The 24,378-nt window shown below is 38.4% G+C and overlaps 1 protein-coding gene across 6 annotated transcripts in view; it reads right to left on the reverse strand.

The window, feature by feature from the left end:
- The window catches only part of TRAF3 (TNF receptor associated factor 3), a 64,054-nt gene that overhangs the window by 22,901 nt on the left and 16,775 nt on the right, over positions 1-24,378 (reverse strand). For 4 of the 6 annotated variants that reach the window (XM_021541371.3, XM_021541372.3, XM_021541373.3 and 1 more), the window contains 3 exons: positions 5,968-6,224; positions 2,697-2,748; positions 355-459 (listed from right to left, as the gene is read on the reverse strand). In XM_021541371.3, coding sequence (XP_021397046.1) covers positions 355-459; positions 2,697-2,748; positions 5,968-6,209 — 399 coding nt within the window. In that variant the 5' untranslated portion in view covers positions 6,210-6,224. Of the gene's footprint in view, positions 1-354; positions 460-2,696; positions 2,749-5,967; positions 6,225-20,081; positions 21,346-24,378 lie in introns of those variants that run through there. The other 2 variants (XM_021541368.3, XM_077783954.1) reach the window with 2 other exon arrangements.

The following is a 24,378-nucleotide window of genomic DNA, read 5'->3' on the forward strand; positions in this document are numbered from 1 at the left end:
CCACATGAGAGGATTAAGATAAATAAAAACACACAAAAATAGAAATCAAATTTCTCACATTTGTCAAGTACACACTAAGATTCTTCACTCTTCTATTTCTCTTTCCAGTTCTCATTTGGTTCATACGTTTATATTTCCAAGCTTTAGTGCCAGACAATCACATGATTCTTTTAGAATTCCTTACAGTTTATAAAAAAGCTGAGTTTTAAAACAATTTAAATCTATCATAACATTTCTAAATCACATTAACCACCAGTGTGAGTAAGGTAAGAAACTGACTGTTATTTTAATTTGCAAGAATTTTTAATCAATCTCTAACTCAAAAGAAAGTTTAAGACTGTTAGATTAACTCACCAGTAATTGACCCAAAGATAGCTGCTCCTTACAGCCCTTGTTTTCATTTCTGCAATATATCTGAAGGGCAAGTAGTTCTCTCCTGCAACAATTATCTTTAAATACCTGAAAAATCAAAAATCACTTAATTTTATAAACTGAAAGCCATTCAAGGATATGCAAGTTCAAATAAAGTAGAAGCCATGCAATTCAGCTACAACAGTGTCAGTCAATTCTAGATTTATATGCCAGAAATAAAATCTTGCTATTCTATTTTTCTAGAATGTGCACAACACCAAGGTTCCTCAGCAGCAAAGCAGCTCAATGAAAGAGTACTTGGACAGATACTCTACTACTGTTTCAGCTGTACTGTAAATACAATAAAGGGAAAGGTACAAGAAAGAACCAAATTTGGTTTTTGCTTGTCAATATTAGGCCTGCACAGGCTAGAACTCTCCCCATTGTTTGGGGAGCTGCTGTATTAGGCACAATACCATAGGACAAAAGAGACTGAAAGCACAGTAGTTTGGGGAGGAAGCGTTTCATCAGTTGTGGTCCCAAAATTAGGAGACTGGGTGGCTGGAATACCTACCTGCACATCAGTGGTGACAAATAATTACAGATATTTTCTAAGGTTTTGGATGGAACCTTATTCACAGATAAGCAGGTTTTAACTATTTCTCAATTTTAATACTTATAAGCACTTTCAGCATTTTTGTCCACAATAAAACTGGAAGAAGTTACAGCTAGAAAGGTTGGGGTTTGAGTTTTACCCCATGAGAGACAACACAACTGAACTCTCAAGGAGCCAAACTGCAAAAGGCAGGAACTAGACAGAGACAAGAATTGAAAACCATTAATGCTATTTTAAAGTCCAAAACTAAAGAGATAAACTTCTAATTGTTTTTCAACTGCTTTAATAGCCATTAAGAAATACCTAAGAACCAAGCCCAACCCATGACTGCTTTTCTGATAAACAGACTCCTGTGATAATGTGCACACTGCAGCACACTTGCAATTATGGAATGGTTCTGCATGCTAACACTTAACCAAGAATTATAATCCACCTGCCCACAGTGACTATGAACCTATTCCCAGTATCAGTGAAGGAGGGAACACTGCAATCACTCATCTGATCCCATCTGACACAGGTCACTGATTTCTATTTACTTTTCAGAAGCGTGTGGGAAGTTTAATGAATCAATAAGTCTCATTTAAATAATCAATTGGCTATGCTGCAGTATCTCTTCCAAAGTAATTCACAGGGTCAGTATGCAGAGTTTTGCTGACTGAAGGTAAGGTAAGAAGACAACCTTTCAAGTTTTTCAAAGACTATCTAAAAGCATTTCTGTGATTTAGGACTTCAGCATTTTGTGGAAAGAGAGGTTTCCAGTTTCATGAAAAACACTAATTTGCAGAGTTAGTCTAATAAGTATTTAGTATACATCGGCCTTCTTGTCCTTTTTTAAAGATACTTGAAGTTTCATAATAAATGTACATTTTTATGTATATTGAGAGCCAGAAAGTCAAGAGTTAAAAGAACAAATAAATTAGGCATCAATATTGTTGGTCTGAGCATCTGGAGAGTCCTTTCATGTCAAAACTAAATTACACTGAAAACTGTTCAGAGAACTGTTCTGGATTAAAACAAAGACAGATTAATGTACCCATCAAACTTTTCTTCAAAATGGTTATGAACACAAGTATTCATTTGGGCAAGAAAGACTACTAGCACAAAAACTTTACTAAACACTTTAGCAATAATGTAAAACCACATAAACCATGTACTAAGTCAAGAAGTTTTTCTACCTTCAACGTTTCAAAGGCAGCAAAAAGTTGTGATGTGAAAACCAGTGAAGAGGGTATCACTGAAATAACTTATGCATATAAAAAAGAATCTGAGTCCATTACCATTACTGTAACTCCCCACTGTCCTAATTCCAGTGGGGTTCACTGAACACCACACTGTAAAAGAGATGAGTGAAACAGCAGCCAATGGTCCAGAGCCAAATCAGTGTTCACCTAGGCCTGTCACATCCCTGCATCTACAGGAAATGGAATATTTTCTTATCCTCTTGATTGATGGGAGGACAACTGCAATGTGTTGCTGCAGCTCCCAGCTATGAATAAGAGATGTGACACCTGTCTCGACATTTTGGGATGAAGCTGTCATGTTTTCTACCATGAGGTTAACAGGAAAAATGAGCCACCTACCTCTATAAATGCATGGCTTAGGTTTTATGACAAACCTACCTTTTTAGGCAGCTTATTAGGTCTATGAAATAATTACCACATAACAGTAGCACAATTTGTGTATGCCACACAGTTCAATACTCTTGAATAAGAAACAATTTTAACAATACCTTATCTTTTACTATGCTTTCTTGACATGCTGTACATTTTGGACTAGAAGACCTGAAGAGAAAAGAGAAAAACTATTTTAGCTCATCTGAATTTTTGTAGTACAAGAATTTCAGTTTATGAAGCACTTAGTTTTGATTATTCAATATATTCTAAAACCATTAAAAGTGGATATAGTTAATTGTAAGGAGAAAATACAACATTATTTCAATAAATTTGAACATTTGAGTTTTCAGTGTAAATTGGAAACTTTACTTTGGGCATATGGCATGCTCAAAGTAAAATGACCACAATGTCTCCAGACAACTGCACAGTGGTTTTCAAATTAGCAAAACTCATTCCCTGTTTTTCAGTCTGCATCTGATCCAAAATAGTTGCCATTTCTCAATCTGTGCAAACAGGCAAAATATTGTTTCTTCAATTATTGTTTTTCAAACAATACCTAATGAAAATTTACTTTCTCTGACAGTCAATTATATATCCTTAGGGTAAAAAAGTATTTATGTCCATCTCCTTCAAGTCTGTTCTGGTTTTAGCAACTGTTACAGATGCTTGCTGCCTCCTCTATCTGAACTACTGCCTTATAGGTGTCTTGGTAAACTAATTATTAAACTTGTGACCTTTTGGACAACAGGCAGAATCAGGAGCAGGGCAGATTGTGAAGAGAAACTGGAGTGCAGAAAAAGCTGAGTTTCTACAGCTGTTTCTGGTTCTGACCTGCCAACTGTTGTAGTGTAAACCCCTTAGAATCATAGAATGGATTGGGTTGGAAAGGAGTAAAGCTCATCTGGTTCCACTGCCCTGCCATGGGGAGGAACACCTTCCACCAGAGCAGGCTGCTTCATTCGTGGTGGAGTCACCATGCCTGGATGTGTTTAAAAACAGACTGGATGTGGCACTTGGTGCCATGGTTTAGTTGAGGTGTTAGGGCTGGGTTGGACTCAGTGATCTTGAAGGTCTCTTCCAACCTAGTGATTCTGTTCCTTTTTAGTTCCTTTTCCCCACATAAAATGGGAACAGTGAAAATTATTTCCCTTCTAAAGCACAGAGTCAAAAAGCACTAGGTTAAAGCTGTGTGAATTCTTTCATAAAGCAACTCACTGACAGGCTACCTAAGCTGTGGCTGCCAGCAGCAGTGCAAATCAATGTCAAAGGCTGAAAAAGTTAAATTATGTTATATATTCTGTATAGTTATTTCAAATCATCTTGCTGGCTTCTGCTTTTCAAACCAGCCATTTTGTGTTTCATCACATTTCTGAGCATCTTAAGTACCTTGAAGCTTCAGTATCTATAATGCTTTTTATAAGTCAGAAAAAAAAAAGGAATCTAAACTACATCAGGGCATATAGTGTTTAATACAATGATATGCTTTCCTTGTTCTTACTGAATTCATTCAAGCATCCAACTTGCTTTTTCAAACTACTCTTGCATACTGAGCAGACATCTTTACTGCTTTAGCTCCACTAACTCCCAATTCCTTGTCCTCAAACAACCCTGGAACAGAAGTTGCTAGCATATAATTACTGTGTTTGTATATGCAGCAGAGTATCAACACTGAGTGAAAAAATTTAGTGCCAAATACAGGAACAACATAAACCCATTTTACTCTCAGTTTTAAGGTACTCTATTTGTTAAAAAAAAAATAAAGGGGGGTGTGTAAATTTTATTTTAATAACGGATTTGTTTACAACAAGCACTTAAATAAAGTGAAATAACTCAATGGCCTTAAGCACGTGTCCTTTTCAGTAACAGACTGGCCGGAAAGTCAGAAAGATAAAATTACACATATTCTGGCTACACTGTAATAAACACATGTGCATGTCTCACATTCCCGCACAGCAGGGAAGGAAAATTGCCCAGACTCTAGCAATGCCAGAATTGTTACTGCTTAGATTGTCAAGGATCTGCTCTGCCAACCTGTTCACATCCAAGCATGGCAGGTGTTTGGTTTTTTGCAGTCACTGTTATTAACCAGATAAGAGTCTTCCAAAAACACATACTGAATAAGAAATAATGGCATTTCTTAAATACCACACCTCACCTCTCACTGTGTGTCAAAAGAAAAGTTGGTGGGTTTTTTTGTTGTTGTTTTAAATTTGAAATGCTGTAGGCACAGAACCTGCAGGAGTGCATTAGTGAGCTATGGACCCTTATGTTTGCCCAGTACAGAGATTACTCCTTATCAGGAGATTGAGTATTGCAATAACTTCCATACTCTTTTGCCATACTGCATGTAGCCCTGACTTATATATCTAAGTATTAGATATCAGATTACAGTATTTCCAAGTGGCATATAAACCAACATCTAGAGTCAGAGTGGTCACAAAAAGGAAGCAGATCACCAAGGCTTCCAAAGTTAAATGCTCTCTCTGATAGTAGTCCAGTATACAACATTCATCCAGCCAAGTATCTTCTGTATTTCTGCTTTTCCAGTAGTAAATGAACATATTCGGTGCTTATGTACCCCAGGAGACTGAAGTGTGCTGAATGGTCTCCAAACCTTACACAAAGTTTTGAAATCACATTACTGAATACAGCCAGCAGTAATGCACCAAAGTTGAGAGGCAAAGAAATCTACTGATGCACAGGCACTTAAGACCTAGATACTGCCTGAATGATTGCACATGCATTCTTATATAGACTGGGAAAGATTGCACTTCTCAGTACTCATTTTACATCTGTATCATTCACTCACCTCTTTGCACTCTGGCCCAAACAAATCTGTAATAGAGATGCCAGCCTTTCTGACCCTCCTGCAATCTACAGGACATGCCAGTCCCATAACAAACAGCTGGAAGGGCTACAGGGAAACTGCTCCACAAGCAGGTACATTTATCCAAGGGTCCCATCACCCATTCCGAGGCTGGGTCCACGCCAGGTTAGGTATCACCTTCCCAAGCAACATGTACAAGCTCACTTCCTCACACAACTACTGTATGTATTTGACACCAGATTACCCAAGTTAGAGGTCTTGTGAAACAGCTACTCCATTTGGCCTCCACAGGGAACTAAATTCTTACCTAACACATTTCTACACAGGATTGCACCACCTTAACAACTGTTCCAACAATAGTGATGGAAAGCTCAGTTGTCTAACCCTGACGCAGAGTAGAGCAAAAATGTTTGCACCAGCACACAGATGATAACAAATACTCAAGCAAGTAACAGTGGAGGGCTCAACATATTCCTAAAGCTACAATGGTGTTCACAGTAATGGCAGTAGTTCACAATATTTAAAGTTATCAACATGCTCTACCAGAACAAATGACATACCTCAGCAAGGCATTCATGCAGGTTTCACAGAACCTGTGTCCACATTCAGTCTGCTTAGGATTGCATAAGATGAGGTGACATTTTTCACATTTGTACTTATCTTCCACAGCATTCACAAATTTCTCTTTGTAGCCACCTTGCTCTGGAACATAGATGGATGCTGATGGACTGCGGTCAGGATTGGCCCTCTGCTGTACCATTTCTACAGATAAAGGGGGTTCTGACTTCTTACTGGTGTCCATGCTCTAAGATAGTTTCTGTGAATCAAAAGTGAGAAAAACTGAGAAACGAGAACCTCTTTTGCCATTTAAATAAAACAGAGCATTTGAGAGATTGCATAAAATCAGAAAGCATCAAGAACAGATCTGTGTCCACACATCACGTGAATGTAATACTTGCATTACTGCCTGAGTATATTTAGCATAGCGTATCTGTAAAATAGTCCACCTATTCAAAGACCCTAGAAAGCAAAGAATCAAAACCTGCTCCTGAAAACAAAATGCTAATTATGTCCATGAGTCTAGGAATACATGAAGGGATTCTTTCATAGCTTTCTCTCTCTCTGGAAAGTATTGCTTAATGTTGAAGTCCAACCATTTCAGGCAGCAAGAGGTGTAGTGAGGAAGATGTTCTGGTACAGTACTGCACATGATCCTGCTCTAATCTACTGCAAAAGCACACAGCCACCAGTGTCCTACACAGGGTACCCACAGCCTGCCCAATTCCCCTGCCCACTTTTCCTGTCTATCCCTTTGCAATAGCATAGTGTAAGACAGGCTGCTTTAAGTCTGCTTTACAACAGAAGGGTTTACCACAAAAGGGTTTTACACATTAGATACTTTCCAACCTTTTCATGCCACATCTTCACATGAAGAGAGCAGCTGAGCAAAGTCTAACTGACAGCAGAGAAGGACCTATGTAATGTGGCCATTTGATCAATTTACCAGCGCTAAGCACAACTGGCAGGTAGCTGAGAAAAGAATTAATCCATTTGAAGAGTAAATTACAGTACCTATTATCTTGGACAATCCATCTTCTAGGTCAGCATGCAAAGCTTCAGCAGAGCAAGAGGAATAATATCCCAGATTATGTTTTAAAATTTGTTTTCAATAATTTCCTAGCTAATCTTGTAGTCACACAAATATAAATGCTCTTAGAAAGGCTCTGCATATCCAGGAGAAAGCACAGTTGGAGGAAGCAGAATGAAGAAATGAGGCTCAGTTCACTTCTCAAAGTATGTCCGCAAACACCACAAAAGGAGTCAAATGCCTCACATTCCAAACACACAAACCCTCTCATACACTGTTTTTGTGGTATCTCACCTTCCCTTGCTAAGCCCAAAACCACACACTTGTAATGAAACATATTTACTTGTAGGTAATTTCTGCATCTGTAATTTTGGTACAGAATTCTCCATGCAAACTAAACGGATACAGAATTTTCTTTATTTCTGATGCCATTATTGACAGAAACAAATGACAAAATCATTGACTCAATGCTGAGACTATTTCATGTTTTTACAACACCAGCTGAGCAAGGGTAGAGGTGTTGAGGGATGAATTCTCACTTCATTACCCCCTTGCCCAGGGGAAAGCCTCTCTCATCTCCACCAAACTCAGAGAGAGCCCAAGTAACCCATCCTTGTAACTTGGCACACAGATCCAGTGATTGTGTCTTATTCTAAACCAATAAAACAAAAACACACCAAAGGGGAAAAAAAAAAAAAGAGAGAGAAAAAAATAAAAATAAAAAACCCAACACATTCTATGAACTGCAAAGCTACTATAAATTCTGATCCAACATTTGTATTAATGTTAGTCTATTCCTTGTCTGCTCTTCAAAGACTGCAGAGACTTATGTCTTGACTGAACAATATGTGAAAGAACTGAAAAAGTCTATGCTGAACTGAAAGTGACTCACACTTCTCATTAATGAGGAAATTCAGATTATTTCAGACCTTAGCTAGAGTTTCACCACCAAGCCTAAAAACTCAGCAGGTAATAATGACACTGAAGAGGCAAATCAAGATTGTAACCAGCACAAAGGAAATGAGATTGATGTTGAGAACATGATTCAGACAAGGAGGTTCACAGAAGTGCCATGAATGAGAAAGGAAAGCAGCTTACAAAAGTAGTCTAGATTTAAAGGCTGCCCAAGGTGTGAGTGCTGCTGCTGTACATCAGCGGCTGGACATGGGGAAACGCAGTCATGAGCTTAGGACCTAACACTTTTCTGTGGTTGTAAGAGACAAGATTAGCAAGGGATTGAAAAAAGTGCAACTCCCTAAGTATTCATACTGTTGAAACTTAGCTACCTAGGCTCTCACTTCCTATGTGCGACTGGAAAAGCTTCATGTGCTTTTCATGGAAAAGCTGCAAGTGGCACTTGCAGTTTAGGAATCTGTAAATGTTTCAGTTCCTTTTATAGATACTAATACCTCTTTCTCTAGAACCTCTGCAGCTGCATATTTTTTTAAAATAATATTTAAGACCTCCACTGTTCTGGCAATTCTTGAATTCAAAAGCCAGTTTCAAGCATGTTGATTTGTAAGACCAACACAGGGAACATTACTTTCCTTAAAATTACAGAAAGAACAAGGTATGACCTGCTTCTAACTCACAAAAGAAATATAGAAAAAGAGGTACTAAAAGAGATGCTGACAAGACAATTGTCAAGTCAAGAGAGCACAAAGTTCCCAAACTTGCAAGTTACAGTCCACAACTACTGAATGTCTGCTTCCCCATTAAGTTTCTTCTGAACAAAAAGAAGCTAAAGATGATTGGAGATGTGAACTCTTCCAAAAACATTATTTCTTCAAGGAAACTGAATAATTAGTCAGAAGGAGGCAGGCAAGGGTGACAGGAGAATATTCAAGACTTAACAAAGACAGCACTGAATGCCAAATGAGCAGCAGGTGAGAGTTTCACAGAGATCTGAAACTGTTCCAGGCTGGACTGTCAGCTGTCAAGACAGAATTCACACCAGAATAAAGTGCACAAGGTGTGACAGGACTCCACTTTTGGAACTGACATCTTGGATATCTTGTCACAGAAAACAAGCAGAAAGCACACTGACAAATAAAACATACTATGTGACATGCTTAACAGATTTGTCTGACTTGAGTTTTGTATTTATTTTATGAAGAAGTATGTCAGACCAGAAAAGCTAAACAAGCTCAGCAATAAAGCAGCTAGATTGGTGAGGAATTCTCTTCCACAATACTCTGAATGCCAGCATTTTCTTGTGTAGCAAAACTAGGAAGCCACTCATGAAGTATTGTCATAAAATACAACAGAGCATTGAGCCTGCAAGACCACCACCTTATTACAATGAGCAAGCTGCATTTAACAAGGGGATGGGGAAAAGTGATATCTGTCTGTCTGCACAGAGCTTTGCCCTGATGCATATTAGTTACATGCTTCTGCACCTGCATGTGGGATCAGTGGTGAACACAAGCACAGAAATAAAAACATTTCAGCTGCCAACCCTTTGGAAACAGCATCCTGTTATGATTTCCATGCCACTACAGAGTGTCAGCAGCAACTCTTCCTTTGCAAGAACCTTTAACAGCAGGACTCGGGATTATTCCCCCATAATCATGTTTCAAACTGCCAACAAGAAGCAATTTTGAAGTCACACCTCAGTAAGGTACTCTGCACTTATGGCAGTGAAGTTAGCATACTTCCAGAGAGCAGGGAGAGGAGCCTAGCCAGCTAGGGCATCCAAGATGGGCTAGTTCTGGTGAGGGTCTCTGATTCCTAAAGGCATGACAAGGTGCCATCCAGCCAAAGACTCTGGTTCTAGTTCAGCAAGCTAAATATTAATGCCTTCTTAATCACCAGCTAGTTCTTACACTCCAGTTTCTTATCTGTGGGAAAAGATAATCACAATCAAAAGTATCTGACTTTGAGATGTCTTTTAAAACTGTTAAACCTTGGACAATCACTTTTCAGTACAGATAAGCACATAAAAAAAGAGGCACAGTTACCCAGGTTGGTTCTGCCCACTGTTGTTTGTCTTTCAGCCACCTCTCCTGCATCCAGCACATGCTAATATTCACACTTAAATGGGCATTGTTGTGGCCATCAGACAGGTGACACTGTGACACTGCTTGCTCCAGTTTGGTCACTACTCTTGTTCAATACAAATGATCTTCAAGCAACTGGGGCTGAACCCCAGCTGGTCCTTCAAGGTGAAGGTCAGAACAATTTGCTGGTGCTTAACTAATACTAATATCAGTACAGAAACCTAGAAACTGGAAGCAAAAGTGAGTTTACCCACGGAGTTGTTCCGAGAATTAGGAAGCACGGGAATTCCCAAACAAAAGGCACTTTGCTCTTTCCTTGTTCAAACAAGCATGTTGTTCTCACTGCATGAAGAGTAAACATCCTAAAAATCTGCACTTGTGTTCTGTATTACCACATATCTTTATGATTTGTTCTTTGGGAATAAAGCCAGTTTGTGACATAAAAATACAATAAAGCTTCTATAAAAATTCAAAATAAATTTGCATCCTAAAGAAAACAGAAAAAAAAAAGTAACTCTTCTATAAATCTAAAACACCCCTAAAAATTTGATTGTACTAGGTACCATGGGATTTGGAACCTAGAATACTCTGCATGAAGATAGTTTCAGTATATTGACAATAGGAAGTAAATAGGCTTTTGCCAAAGTTTAAAATTCAAAAAGAGCAAAAAGCTATTAGAAATAAATGTTTTCATTACAGTACCTTGGAAGAGAATAATGCATGACACTTTAATTTGGCTATTACTACAGGACAGCAAAGCTTTTTGATCAAATTACAATTTGCACTGAGGACAGGAGTTCCTCCAACAGAACAGCACTGCATGCACAATATCTAAATTAAGTTCTGAAAGAGAAACCTAAAGTGGGACAGGGAGCTCAAGATCAGAGCAGAAAAGTAACCTTCCCTCTTCAAAAAAAAATTTGTATCTAAAACATGTAAAAGCACACAAACTTCATCTCATCCTAACTAGGTAATTTTTTTGGGTAGTCCAGGGTATAATTTTTCAGTCTCGCTTTTAATGAGATAAGGGATTGTGATTGTGCTGTCTCCTCTCAGCCCCCCAAACCACATCAGAACCAACTGGACAGCATGTCCATGAAAATGAACAGCTATGAGGGGAACAGAAACTCAGCATAGTGTCCCAGTGAGCAAGAGGCTATAAAAGTGCAGCCCATGCTCTATCAGTCAGCCAGTGCACAGCCACATACAAACCAGACAAGGACACTTGCTCCCTCTTATCCCACCAAGCTTCATGGCCTCAGTCTCCTCCTATACCATAAAAGAAGGCATTGGCTGGCAATTTAGGGGTTTTTGTTGTTTTATTGCTTTTTTTTTTGGGTTGGTTTTTGTTTGGGTTTTTTTTTGGTTTTTTTTTGTTTTTTTGTTTTTTTTTTTTGTTTTTTTGGTTTTTTTTTGAGGAGTAGGGGTAAAAAAAGGAATATAGAGCACAGATTAGAAGGAAAACAAACTTCATCAGTTTCACTGCTCTTCATAGAATTTTCTTCCATACTCCACAGGATATCCTCAGAAAGCCTGAGGTACCAGGAGAGAGATTTCAAAATCTTCAGTCTTTCCAGCTCACTTGCTTTCTATCATCAAGAATTATTGGTTCAAGTTAGCACACAGAAACATTTATCTTAAATTTAAATTATTAAAACAATCTGAACTTTTTCTCTGTCTTATATTTCAGCATTTTATAGTTTCTAATAAATTCCTAGAACATACTGAAAAGAACGTCCATCTTTCTTTCACCATCTCTAGACAAGTCTTCTGAATTGGTTCTGCTTTTGAGTGCTATTAAAATATGCAAATATATTGGCATACTCTGATGTCTTATTAAAACAATAATGCAAGCTGAAAGCAGTATATTGGTGACAATACAATATCAGTTTACTCAGGGCTCACATGTCAAAATTATTAAAATAAGTCTGCCACGGAAATCTTTACTCTGGAGCTGTCAAGCATGAAGGGGTCCTACTGCAGAGTATCATTCTCACAGCACCCACCACACCTCAGCCTGGCCTATGGCAAAGCCCCACTGCTGAGTCTGAACAAGAGATAAATAAAATGCAAATGGCTTGAATCTCTCCAAAGAAAGACTCAGGCCATGAATGAGGCAGCACTGGAGTGGCAGGTTTGAAAGCAGAAAATCATCCATCAAATTTGTTTTGTGTGAGGTCAGAGGTCTTGGCACATCCACTCATGTTGTTTGCACAGGGGAACTGCTGATTTATTTATTCTTACCTCCATGCATTTTTCATGCTGGAAGTGCTATTTACTATTTCTCCAGAGAATATATATATATAGGACCAACTAACCAGAGGTTTAGGTATTTCTAGGACATGCTCTGAGAGAATATTCTGAGGAGGGTAAGGAAGGGTTGCTAAGTGACCAACACTGATACAAATTTATACAGTGAGAAATATGAGACCACTCCTCACCTTCTTTTATACTTATACTCAAATAAAAAATCTAATTCCTGTACAGGAATGAAAGCACTGTTGATATTTAAAACTTTTCTTCTCCGTGCTAAAACAAATAGGCTATTTTAACTACTTTAAACTTTGCCTTGTGATTTCATAAACATGTACATGGAGATCACACATATAATAGAACAGACCAACAGGAAATAAGCAGATATAAGGCCAAACATTTGAAAACACACAGAAGACGTGCACTGAGTATTCTCCACAAAGGAAGCTCCTGCCACTTGCAAGCTCTGCACAGCCACTCCTCAGTGCACCCCCAGCTGCTGAGCTTGGAAGGCACCTCTGGAGGGCATCCAGCCCAACCTCCTGTTCAGAGGAGACCATCTTCAAGGTCAGGTCAGGCTGTCCACTGCTGAGTTTTCAAAACTCCCTGGGGGAAGAAACTGCAACCTATCCCAGCACTTAACATCCCCCTGTCAGGAGTTTTTATTGTAGCAATTATGATCTGATATTCTTAGGTAGCAAAAAGGCCTGCTCTGATACTTGAACTGCTGTGATCTCAAGCAATTAAACCATATTTCACCACAATCTCCACAAGCTCTAGCCTGTAGAAATTATTGAACAAATAGGAAAACTATTTTTGGTTTGGAAGGTACAAACTATTCCTTCTTTTCCTATCTGACCTAGAAAATCAGAAGCATAATCAAAATATGCTATCATTATATTATTGCAAAAGAACAACCGTGTGTGTCACTTGAATCACAAACATTGTGTATTTCCCATGTTCTAGTTTGCAAGATGACTGAAGAGCTGAAAATAAAAGGTAAGTTATGCTTTACATTGTTTTATTCTTTTAACTTATTTATTTCCTTGGTTGTATTTCTTTCAAAAACAAGTCTACACACCCATGTGCAATGTCTTAGAGGATTAAACAAACCAACATCCCCATACAAGGGATCTCAATTTAACAAGTCTGCTCGACTATGCTGTCAAGAAAAGAGTAACATATACTCCCTCCTGCTTAGTGTAACAAACTTCTAGATTCTAAATAAAGGACAGATATGGAAAGTAATTACATCAGCACTAAGAAGTTATATTAGTAATAGTTATAAGCAATAACATAGTATTAACATAGTTCAGAATGCCCAAGAAGCCAGGGACCGACACTTTTAGTAACTATCCAATAATATGCTGAATACAATTAACATCCAGTCAAACAGGTATTTCCCCGGATCAGAGAAAAGAAAAAAAATCACAAATTTAATGGGCTTAAATTTTATCTATTAAAAAAAAGACAGCAGAAAAGGTAAGTCAGTGCAATTAAGGAAAGCTCATTTTTATGTCACTTTATGTTCAACTCTTATTTTTTTGGAAGTTTACAGCATTCCTTTGAATCATGACACATGGGTTGGCAAAAACAGCTTTAAGATTCAGCCTGAGGCAGCAGTAAAAATAAAGTGTTTGTATTTTGACTTACACTTGCTATCTACAGCTCTCAGTAATTACTTCCTAATCTCACTGGGCTACCAAGATACTGTATAAAGTAATCTGAAGTGCAAGAAATCAAAAGCATCTTTTAGGAATCAAAAGACCTCTTAAGCTTTGAAAGCTTGGGTCACAAGACAAAAGATAAAGAAAGGCTGTTCAAGCTTACAATGAGTATTCTTCTGCATTTCCAATTCCAATTTGGGTTCCTGTACATTTCCTCTTTTCTCTTGTGCACTCCTAGACAAAGCTCTTGCATTTCACCTATGAAGTTAACCCCCAGCTGTGATCAGTATTTCTATACCAGGCTTTTAGTAGAAGCAGATAAAGAACAGAAAAGATCAAAAGATAATCAGATGATCACAGAACAAAGTATACTTTAATCTCTTCCTCTGCTGTTTAGGGGAAGTCCATGATTGAGATACATATGACAGTCCTATGTGAGGGAAGTGGCTGAACACTATGAATTTTTTATTTTTTTAACTTCTGGCCCTGTTTACAAAGGAAACGTTTTATCTTCTGCAGAAGAAATATACTCAGATAAAATATTCCCAGAAACGCCATGAAAATCATCATATTTGAAATTAAAGGTAATGTTCTCTTTTAAAATGGTTTTATATGTGCTTTGAAGAAAGAACTATGAAAAGCCAGCTTATATTTGCATTCAGAGTACTCTGTTTTTATGGAAAGCTATTTCCATCAATCCAGATTTCCTCCAATTCCTGCTTTACTGCAGGTCTAACGCTTCCTTTACTTTTGCTGCACAGCACACAAGTCTTTGGTTCACATGATACAAGTGTCAAATGACAGTCACCCAAAAGCCCCACTGCCCACTGTGATTGCCACTTCTGCCTCCTGTGACAAACCCCAGGAAGGATCAACAAGGATAAAGGCAAGCAGCATGTCCCAGTCATTCTGACCCTGGCATACAGTCCTAGAAAATGATGTCTCATCTTCTAGTGACCTTAGTCTAGTGCCCTTTTCCTCCCAAGGTGTGCCTTCAAAAAAAATCTGCTGCATGAATAATCAGTAACAACTTGCTTATAGCAACTTAAAGACAACAAGGTCTCTTCATCTCCAAAATCACCAAGTAGGAATCAAAAAATTGCAGTATTTTGTCAACCTTTTATTTGTTCTTAAACCAAGACCTACTGATCAATGTTATTCTTTTACTTTCTGTTAATCAAAGAGATCCTCAGCTTCATATTTAACAAAATTTCAAGTCTATCAGAACAGCAGAAGATATTCCTCAAATCAGAGTCTACCTATCTACACTGCTGTCTGCCAAGTACAAGAATATTTCTGTATTGGCAATTCCTGGCAGATCTGTGCTGTCTCTTAATGAATCCAGCCTTGAAATCTCAGCAGAGGTAAAAAATAGGACAGGTAGTACCTTATCTTTTACAATTAGAAGAAAGTATGTGAAGGCAAAGGTGTCAGAGACCAGCAAATAAAAAGAAAAAAACCCAAAGCACTTCAAGAAGCTTATTATAAATAATTACTGCAAAACTGCCTTCTCAAGAATACCTACGAAATACAACTTAATTAATTTTAAAATGCAACTCATCTTTAACAAAAATAGTCCTCCCAGGAAATTCGGAACACAGCAGAGTTTAGAGGAATCTGGTAAATGAAACAGAATGCAACTTCAAGTATGGCTTGACACTTTTTGAACTCAACACTGAAATGAGGAGCTGTGCAAGAAATGACCATACCAGAAAACTAAAGCCACAGTATCTCACTTCCACATGAAGTTCTTTCCACTCTAACTAAAGTATTTTTTCTAAGCCTATACCCAAAACTCAAAAAAAAAAAAAAAATCTATCTAACCTTTCTTTCATGGAAATTAACCCATTCTCATAAAACATTTCCTGCTCTTCCATTTTATCCAGTGAACATGGCACACTATGAATGTAGGTAAGAAAGAAATACTTTTCACTGCCCTAAATACTAATCAAACTCTAGAAATGAACACAGCATGTGACATCATCAGAATATTCCACTGAACACTGAACTGCATGGAAGACATTTATTCTTGCAAATTCAACCTCTCACTAATCCTGAGTAAAATTCCCCACCATTCTAGATGATGCCTTCAGCTTTGCCTGAATCCACTGCTTCTTAATCAGGAAGGAAAAGGAAAAAAGACAGTAACTCTCTTTTCATTTGCCTATATTTTATTATTTATCAGAATGTGAGGGGAAAAAAAACATTGTTCACTTATTTAATGAAGTGTTAGTGAGTTTAACGTCAGTGATTTCAATGTCTACATTGTATATTTTACTGTTAGATTGTATTGACCAACATCTTAGAGTTTGGGAAAGAAGTGGAAATTTTGTTAAGATTTTTATATTAGATGGGAAAAAAACCCAAACAACCAAACCACATCGGCAAACAGAATGTGGAAAGAAAAAAATACATTAAAAAAAAATTAAAGCCCTCTAAACCACCTGTGCTAGAATTTCTAGTTATACTAGAAATTTCAGTTTCTACAACTCTGGTAAATAAGTATTGCTGAAGTTGAGTTTTCAAAAGAAAGTCACAGACTCTTTACCCAGACTTGTCATAGTATTCATAATCCCAACTTCACATTCACTGCTATATAAATAATTTCTTACCTTTATTAAGGTGTTCATGGAGAAAGCTGTGCTTTCACAGCAATGTAAGAAAGGAAGGAGCATGTAGCTTCCTCATGTAGTAAATACAGACTTTATGAATGTGCTACTGGAAGCCAAGTCCACGTAAGACACAAATGCCTGGCTGGTGCATGACAGTGTTCATTATTCCAACTGTAAAGTGTCATTAAAAGACTTTTACCTGGAACCTGCATACAACTTCCTTGCTTCTCTCACAGTTTCTCCTAGTTTCTCTCCTTTTTGATTACTTTGCCAGGTAACAAACTATGGTATTATTTTGTCTTGCCAACCCCAAGTGTTTTATTTGCTGCCTGCAGGTTTACACCAGCTGCAGTTCTGGAGGTTTCAGATCAATAGATATCATTGATATCTTGAGAACAGGCCACCTCCACAGCCCTGGGTCAGACAGGACCAAAAAACCTCAGGTCCCTTTGAAGGTTTCTCTTGTACTGGATTAAGAGAATTAACAAAAATCAATGAGGATGTTATCCTTCTACAACATACCTAGTGTGGAAGTTGTAAAAGTAATTTATAAATTTTTCTGACTGAATTTCACATCACTACCCAGAACAAAGTGTTTATCACTGTTACACAGCCAAAAAAGTTTAACACAAGTGATAACAACCTTTCAAAGAAACTTCTGATAAAATTGTACAGTACTGCTGTTTCTTCAGAAATCCATTAAAACTGGTGCATTCCACACCATCCACAAGGCCTTAAAGAGATGTGTCTTCAGATTTGGAATATGAAGTTGACAGTTCAGTTGAAAATTCTTTTTGCGTGCTTATTGCCTGAGGGCTTCTTTAGTTAATATTAATGAAATCATGTTCACTTCTACCAAATAAATACTTAATAAAGCAATTCTGTTGAATGTATTAATGGCAATCTAACCTTTAAAAATGCATTTTTATTTTTCAAAATTCAAACCTGAAAGCCTCCAGGTGTTACTCTAGAAACTAAATGAAAATACTCAGATTTCTTGGAAAACTTATGCTTATAAAGAATTATCTGCTTGTTATAAAGATTCATATAGGCACAGTCTAGATATGCAGAATGAAAATAATTATTTACAACTGGAGCAAATGCCAGATTTAAAAGTATGCAGAGGACACTCACTGATAGAGTAAGGAGCTTACATCCTAAGATTAGAGCCTATAGGATTTTGCATAGCTAATACACTTCAGAGCAAAGAGTGTTGATTCCCACTTCTTGCAAATAACTTGTACCTAGGCAATGAAACTTTAAATATTACAGCAGTAGTTTGGATTTTTTCCCACCAATTTTACAGAATTGCTACATGATTTTAAGACTTCATCACTTTGTTTCGTCCTAAACTGTATAATAAGCAAAACACTTCTTACCTTTAATAGCATTCCCTGGCCTGAAGTGTTCTACATCAGGAAGAAGTATTATTTTTGGACTCTTCCAGCAAGATTTGTCACCACTCTAAACCATTCTAGAGTCTGGATAAAAAGAAATAACTTGCCCACACTTCTTAAGTGTACTCTTTTCCATCATTATACAGCATCTACAATACACTATTGGATAGTCAAGAGGAAAAAAAAAAGAGGCAGGGGGAAAGGTAGCTCCAAAGATTCTGTTAAGAATAATTCCTATTTCCTCTGTACATCTGCTAAATTTACAAGCAATTATTTTGAGGCCAAGAGCAGCATATTCTTACTGTTATCTCAGTGAGTTCTACAGGTTAGACAAGCATCATAGTGTCAAAAAGTGATTTTTTTTTTTCTCTTGGGGCTTTTAAAAACAATTTTCTATTTTTCAAGACAGTTATTCAGGGAAAAAAAAAAGAAAATCATTAAACTAGGTATATGTAAACTCACACTGCATTTTTATCTTTATATGGTCTTACTTTGCTAATTTATTCTCCGGGGCATTGACTGCACCAGAGTTATACTTATTCACTGACAGCTGTGCTGGTGATAGCTGTGATTAGTTACAGTGAAGGCTATTCCACTTTGGAACAAGGATGGGTTTTGTTATCAATCCAAACAGCCTCTGTGTCTCAGTGAAATAAGGGACTTCATCAGTGCACTGACACAAGACAGAGGGCTGGAAACAGCTGTAATTAAGGCAAATCCAGAGTATCTTAAGTTCAGCTGAGAGAGGACAATCCTAAGTTTCTCTCACAAGAAAATATTGTATCTTTAATGATATGTCATCACCCAGTTTTTTAAAATCATCTCCAGATAAATTTACTTTAAAAGTGGCCTAAGCTGAATGTAATAGGCACATAAGAAATCATCTCTCTTAGTACAAACTTTTTGTACTCATACACTTTCCTTTATATAGCCCTGTTTTTCTCTCATCTTCTCAGTTTTGACCAGGAATTTCAATCAAGCCCTCCACTACCTCATTAAAGGTTTACTTTGACGAACTACACAAAAATCAACACAGATGCCAGGAGAATATATTGTAAAAATCTATTTTTCATCATATCAGCAGTGCAATGATGAATTGCTGAAAGGATTGCACATGAAAATTCAGACCAAGTTCATCAAAGTAACTGCTCATTCTCGCAAAAGACTGTATTCCATTTTTTGACGTAGAAGAGGAAATATGTGCATGACTAAAATTAAAACCAAAGGAAAACAGATTTTCAAGCACCTACTTCATGGCACTAGTAAGACTGCTTAGGTAAAATGTTCTCTTCTACCCAAATATTCATGCTTTAGGAAAAAAAAGAAAATTAAAAAGAAACATCATATCCTTAATAAATGTAACAGCAATTTGTCTCCTAACAAGTACCTAGCAAGCTTTTGAATTTTGGATAGAGTATAGCCCAGTTCAGCCATGCACTCAAACACAAGGCAAAAAAAAAAAAACAACCATTGAAAGTATATCAAACTGTAATTCCAAATAAATCTCCTTCAGAGTTTACGCAATGCTGTCAATTTTTCATATTTGACAAATGTGAGAATTTTCCCAGAAGCCAAAAAAAAACCTTACATTAAAAACAAAAGGAAGGGTTTTACCAGAGCAGAGCCACAGAAAGCAGTGGCAGTGCCACTGAAGAACAAGCCACATATGTGAATAAAGTTTCAGGTAACACACAAGTTACAAGCATTAGAAGTGTAAAGGTGAGTGTCCAAATTCACAGTAACACAATTCCATTAAATGTATGTGTTTTCTCAGGCTCTAACCTTTAGAAAACGTTCACCTTAAGAACAGGTTACAGGACCCTTTCCCATTTAAATACCTCTTCAGTACCACAGCTGCTGCCAGAACGGCATAAAGGCTGAAATCCTTTTCAGCTCTTGCTCAGCCTCTGTTCTTACTGCTTTTTCTAGCCTCTTCCCCAACTACCTGCTAACATAAACTATCAGTCTGAAAACTGTATGATCCTACTCATGTAACACTTCTCCTTCACAGATAACTGAAGAGACTATATTAAAAACTGAGTTATTAGCCTAAATAAAAGCTCTTGATTTCCAAAGTCCATGAAGCAGCTTTCTTGATCAAATCTGTATACTTTTCTTCCCACACCTCCCCCAGATTTGGAAGACTCTGATTGCTTACTTTTCTTTTGTTTTATTTGAATCTCACTTGATCCGTAGCTTGAGAAGAAAGAAGACTAGACTTTCTCAATGCTCTGATAGAGTTCTTTTTATTTCTGCCAATAAAGGGAGCTTAGCTACAGTCTGCCTGGTTTCTTTCTTTGCCCTGAAGAAAGAAGAAGCTTGAGTTACATTACCTTCATTCAAAAATGCTGTAACAGGCTTCTCAGAATCTATCAAGTTACTTCTTTAGTTTCATTCGACCATCAAACTAATTCTTAATGATGAACTTTAATAACCTACACGTAAGATAAATAACAAAGAACAGTAGACAAAACATATCAACATGATTTTTAAACTATTTTTCTTCTCCTCCCCTACTGACCACAAAGGACTCAACAAAACAGCATTAAAGGAGGACATGCACAGTTAAAATCACAGCTATCATTTCTTGCTTTCACGCACACAAAAACTTCTCCACACAGATACACTGCAGGTCATTACAGACCGTACAAAATCTTCACATTTTCTTGGAAAGTCTGATAAATTCCATTTGAAAACACCAGCTCAATTCTGGGAAAGCATTTAAGTGTTCTGCAGAGCATCTCTTAAAAAACCACCCCACAACAATATTCTAAGAGGTCACTGAAAGTAAGCAACTTAAGTTTGGGGGAATTGATCCTGGAATTTTTACAAGCACAGATAAAAAGAAGAAAACTGTCCAAAAGCATAATGAATACAAATCTTCATCAATATCTACGTGCATTCTGAAACGTGACAGTAAAGTTACCACAATGCCCAGGTCACCGCCACACGAAGCCTGACACCCCCACGGGCCTGTCTCACCCTTACACGCCAATTTTTGGGAGCACACAGCAGCAACCTCACCTGGCCAGGTACAGGAGAGAGCCAAAGCCCATTCCACAGGGATTTCAGCCGCTCAGCTCTTGTCAGTGACTCTGCCCCCACCCAGCCCAGAGTCCGGGATGCTGTGGCCAAGCCGGGCTCCTCCGCGGTGCCGGCGTTCCCGGGGCACCGGGCGCTCCCGGCTGCCATCCCATACACACAGCTGGGGAGGTCACAGCATCACAGAAATGCTTACCTGACCCTAAACACACCAGGCTTTCGCTGAAAAATTTCATCAAAAAAATCCTTACCTGACCTTAAACACACCGGGCCCCTTGCCGCAGCTGAAGTGTGGGACTTCAACGCGAGACCAAGACAGCGCTTAGCCGCAAAGGAGGAACGCCACAAACTCGCAAGGCTATAAAATGGGGTTTTGTGGCTTTCTGATTTTCTTTTTTTTTTTTTTGGATCTTGGTCATGTGCTGCAATTCACCTTTGGTCCTCAGGAAGTGGAAAGGAAAGGCTACTGCTGCTAGCAAAGCAGCAGCAATGCCACTTTGGACCGTAATCACAGCAAGTAACGTGCTAAAGAGTGGTTATGGATTCTGGCAAAACACACAGGCCAATGAAAGCCCAATCTGGCTCATTCTAGAAACACAGTACCTGGAAAAATAGCCATGCACTGAGATTTACAGAAAACTCCAAGAATAAATGCTTACTCAAACAAAAAGGAGATCTGCAACTGTATGCTTTCCCCACCAAAACAGTATATAAATTACAAATCAGCCCATTATACCTACAGCTGTCATGAAAGGAGTACAAATTTCTGTACTAAACATTTACATATTAACTCAGCAAAAAACTGAAGTTCTAAAACTCTTAGCTCCAATATTAACTTCAGACACCAATCATATCAATCACCCTGGGCCACTGCTCCTTCGTATTCTTAGGTATAAATCCAAATTTAGTACAGGGAGTTTTGCACTTTCAGCCTCTCCTTTCCCTCCCAAGACACCAACCAACCCCTTCCAAACCACAGAGAATTAAGGTGCCTCCAAAGTTTCATTCTTACTAAACAAGTGCACTCCACAGCTGAACAGGAGCATTGTGACATTGCTACACCCTTAAAAATGTGGCATGATAAAAAAAATCCAGAGATATTGGTAAGACATAGAAAGGATTGGGGATTTAGCTCCTAAGATTAAAATTTTTAAAAGGAACATTCTCAGAACAATTGCAAATAATTGATGTTGAAAAATAATTCCCTATTATATTGAAAAACCAAAGCAAAAACTGACTAAAAAAGAATCTTTTAATACTAATGAAGTACACATAACTGTTTCTCAACTTGAATGAACCAGATAATTCAGGGGAATTATCACACAGAATTTCAATGTATTACAAGCAATAAAAAAGGCAATCAAAACTTTTACTTGCCAACAAGCACAGTTATTGTTGCATGCTACAACATACAGAAATTACTTCCATTATCCTTTATATGTTAGTCAACAAAAAGTACCTTACCTTATTCTCCACTGTCTGAGCACAGAGGATTAAAAACAAAGTAATAGGCAGAAACTGCAGGTGTTTTGTATCAAGAAGAAAACCCAAGCCACTACATCAATAAGCTTAGTGGCTACCCAGCATGCCAGGCACACTCTAGGGACATTTAAGGGAAACTTATCCACATCCTTTTTTTTGCAAGTTTCCAAATCAGAAACCCAAAGGCAGCTGTTCATTACCTCCTCCAAAATGCAGATCTCAGCAACACCACACTGCAAGAGGAGCCACCACAGCTTGATTTTCCCTCCTGGTAATTCCCTCCTTGCCAACTACTGCACTGCAGTCTTCCCGAGGGCTGTGCAAAATGCAATCAGGAGAGCACTGAAAGAGCCCAGCAAAGAAGCACAGCTACAGGAAAGTTCTTTCCAATCATTTCATGACTTCCTAGTCGTGGGTTGAAAGGCACAAGCTACAGGGTTTGGTGGGATCACTTAGCATTTTCTCTGCTGTTCCTCCTCTCGTGTTCCTGCCTACTTTTTATTTTTCACAGGATAATTTGAGGATAGTATTTTGTGGAAAAACTAGAGGGAATGAGAAGAAAATAATAAACAACTTTATTATAATAAAGCTCCTTGAATTCTCATAACCATAATATTTTAAGGGATTAAAACCAAAATGTCTTTTAAGGTTTAGGATGTTTTGGTGTTTTCTCAGTTCAGGGAAGGGGGAGATACTGGTGGATTTTTTTGATTTCATTGCTTAAATTGGGGACTTTAGTCAATTAACTACTTAGCACTTGGATGCTTTCCCTATACAATTAAAACTGCCGTGATTACACAACAGCAGTATTTGTGAGACAAGTGCCCAGCAGGGGCATTTGTAATTATTCCCCAAGTGTTCCACAACAGCAGCAAAAGAAGGCATCCAAATATTAAAGAAGCTTTCACAGAGGCAGTGGGGATGGAAGGGACATCTGGAGACCATCCAGGCCAGCCCCCTCTGCCCAAGCAGGGTCAGGCAGAGCTGCCCAGCACAGCCACCCATCAAGTTTTGAGTATTTGCAGAGGGACTCCACCACCACACTGGGCAGCCTGTGGCAGTGTTTGAGCACACCCCCAGCCAAAAGCTTTTCTTTTATTAAGATGGAATTTTATCCTTTTTTTTTCTCCCCTTAATTTATGCCCACTGCCTCTCTGGACACTAGAAGTCTAATCTCTGATTTGAGTTATCTCCATCCCCCTCCACATCTGTGTTTAAGAGCAAAGGGAGCAACAAGGAGCCCTAGGTGTCAATCAGCCAGTTGTTGGCTCATTTGAAACAATAGGCTCATCACTGCTTTCCACCCCTTCTTCCTTCTGCATCCTGCAGAGCCAGGCTCAAGGCCAGATCTTTTAGCTCATAGCAGCTGCCTACCATCAGCAACCTATTCTTCCTGGAGATCCAGGTCCTCCTTGGGGGAGCATCCTGCCCAGTCTCCTCTGGTTCAGCCTCACTGGAACATTAGGCAGGACAAGGACCTGGGAAGCTCAGAGACCTCCACAGCCCTCTGGCACCTCCCCACTCCTGTGCAGCCCCAGGAGAGGGGCAGCAGCCAGCAATCAGAGCGTGTTAAATGGGCTTGAGCAGAAAGGAAATGGGAGAGTTTAGAGGGAGATGCATCCTTTGGGGGTTTGGCTCAAAGCTAAGTGCTAAGGCTGGCTGGTTTTAGGGGCACGTTTGAAGGTTTTCCTTTCCCTTAAAAGGCCAATAATGGGCAACATAGGTATAAATCAGATACAATGGAAACAACTACTACCCACTCCCCCACCAACAGATGGGAGAAGATTAATTTCTCAAAGCTGTGCACAAGTCCTTTGCTTACTCTTTGCAGGGGTTCCTGAGTTCCCATGCACTGAAACAGCAACTTTATAGTTTTTCTTCTAACATGGCTTACCTAACATTGACATTCCTATAGTGGATAATATATCCCC

Source organism: Lonchura striata, chromosome 6 (genome assembly GCF_046129695.1).
Source record: "Lonchura striata isolate bLonStr1 chromosome 6, bLonStr1.mat, whole genome shotgun sequence".
In the NCBI taxonomy this organism is placed as follows: domain Eukaryota; kingdom Metazoa; phylum Chordata; class Aves; order Passeriformes; family Estrildidae; genus Lonchura; species Lonchura striata.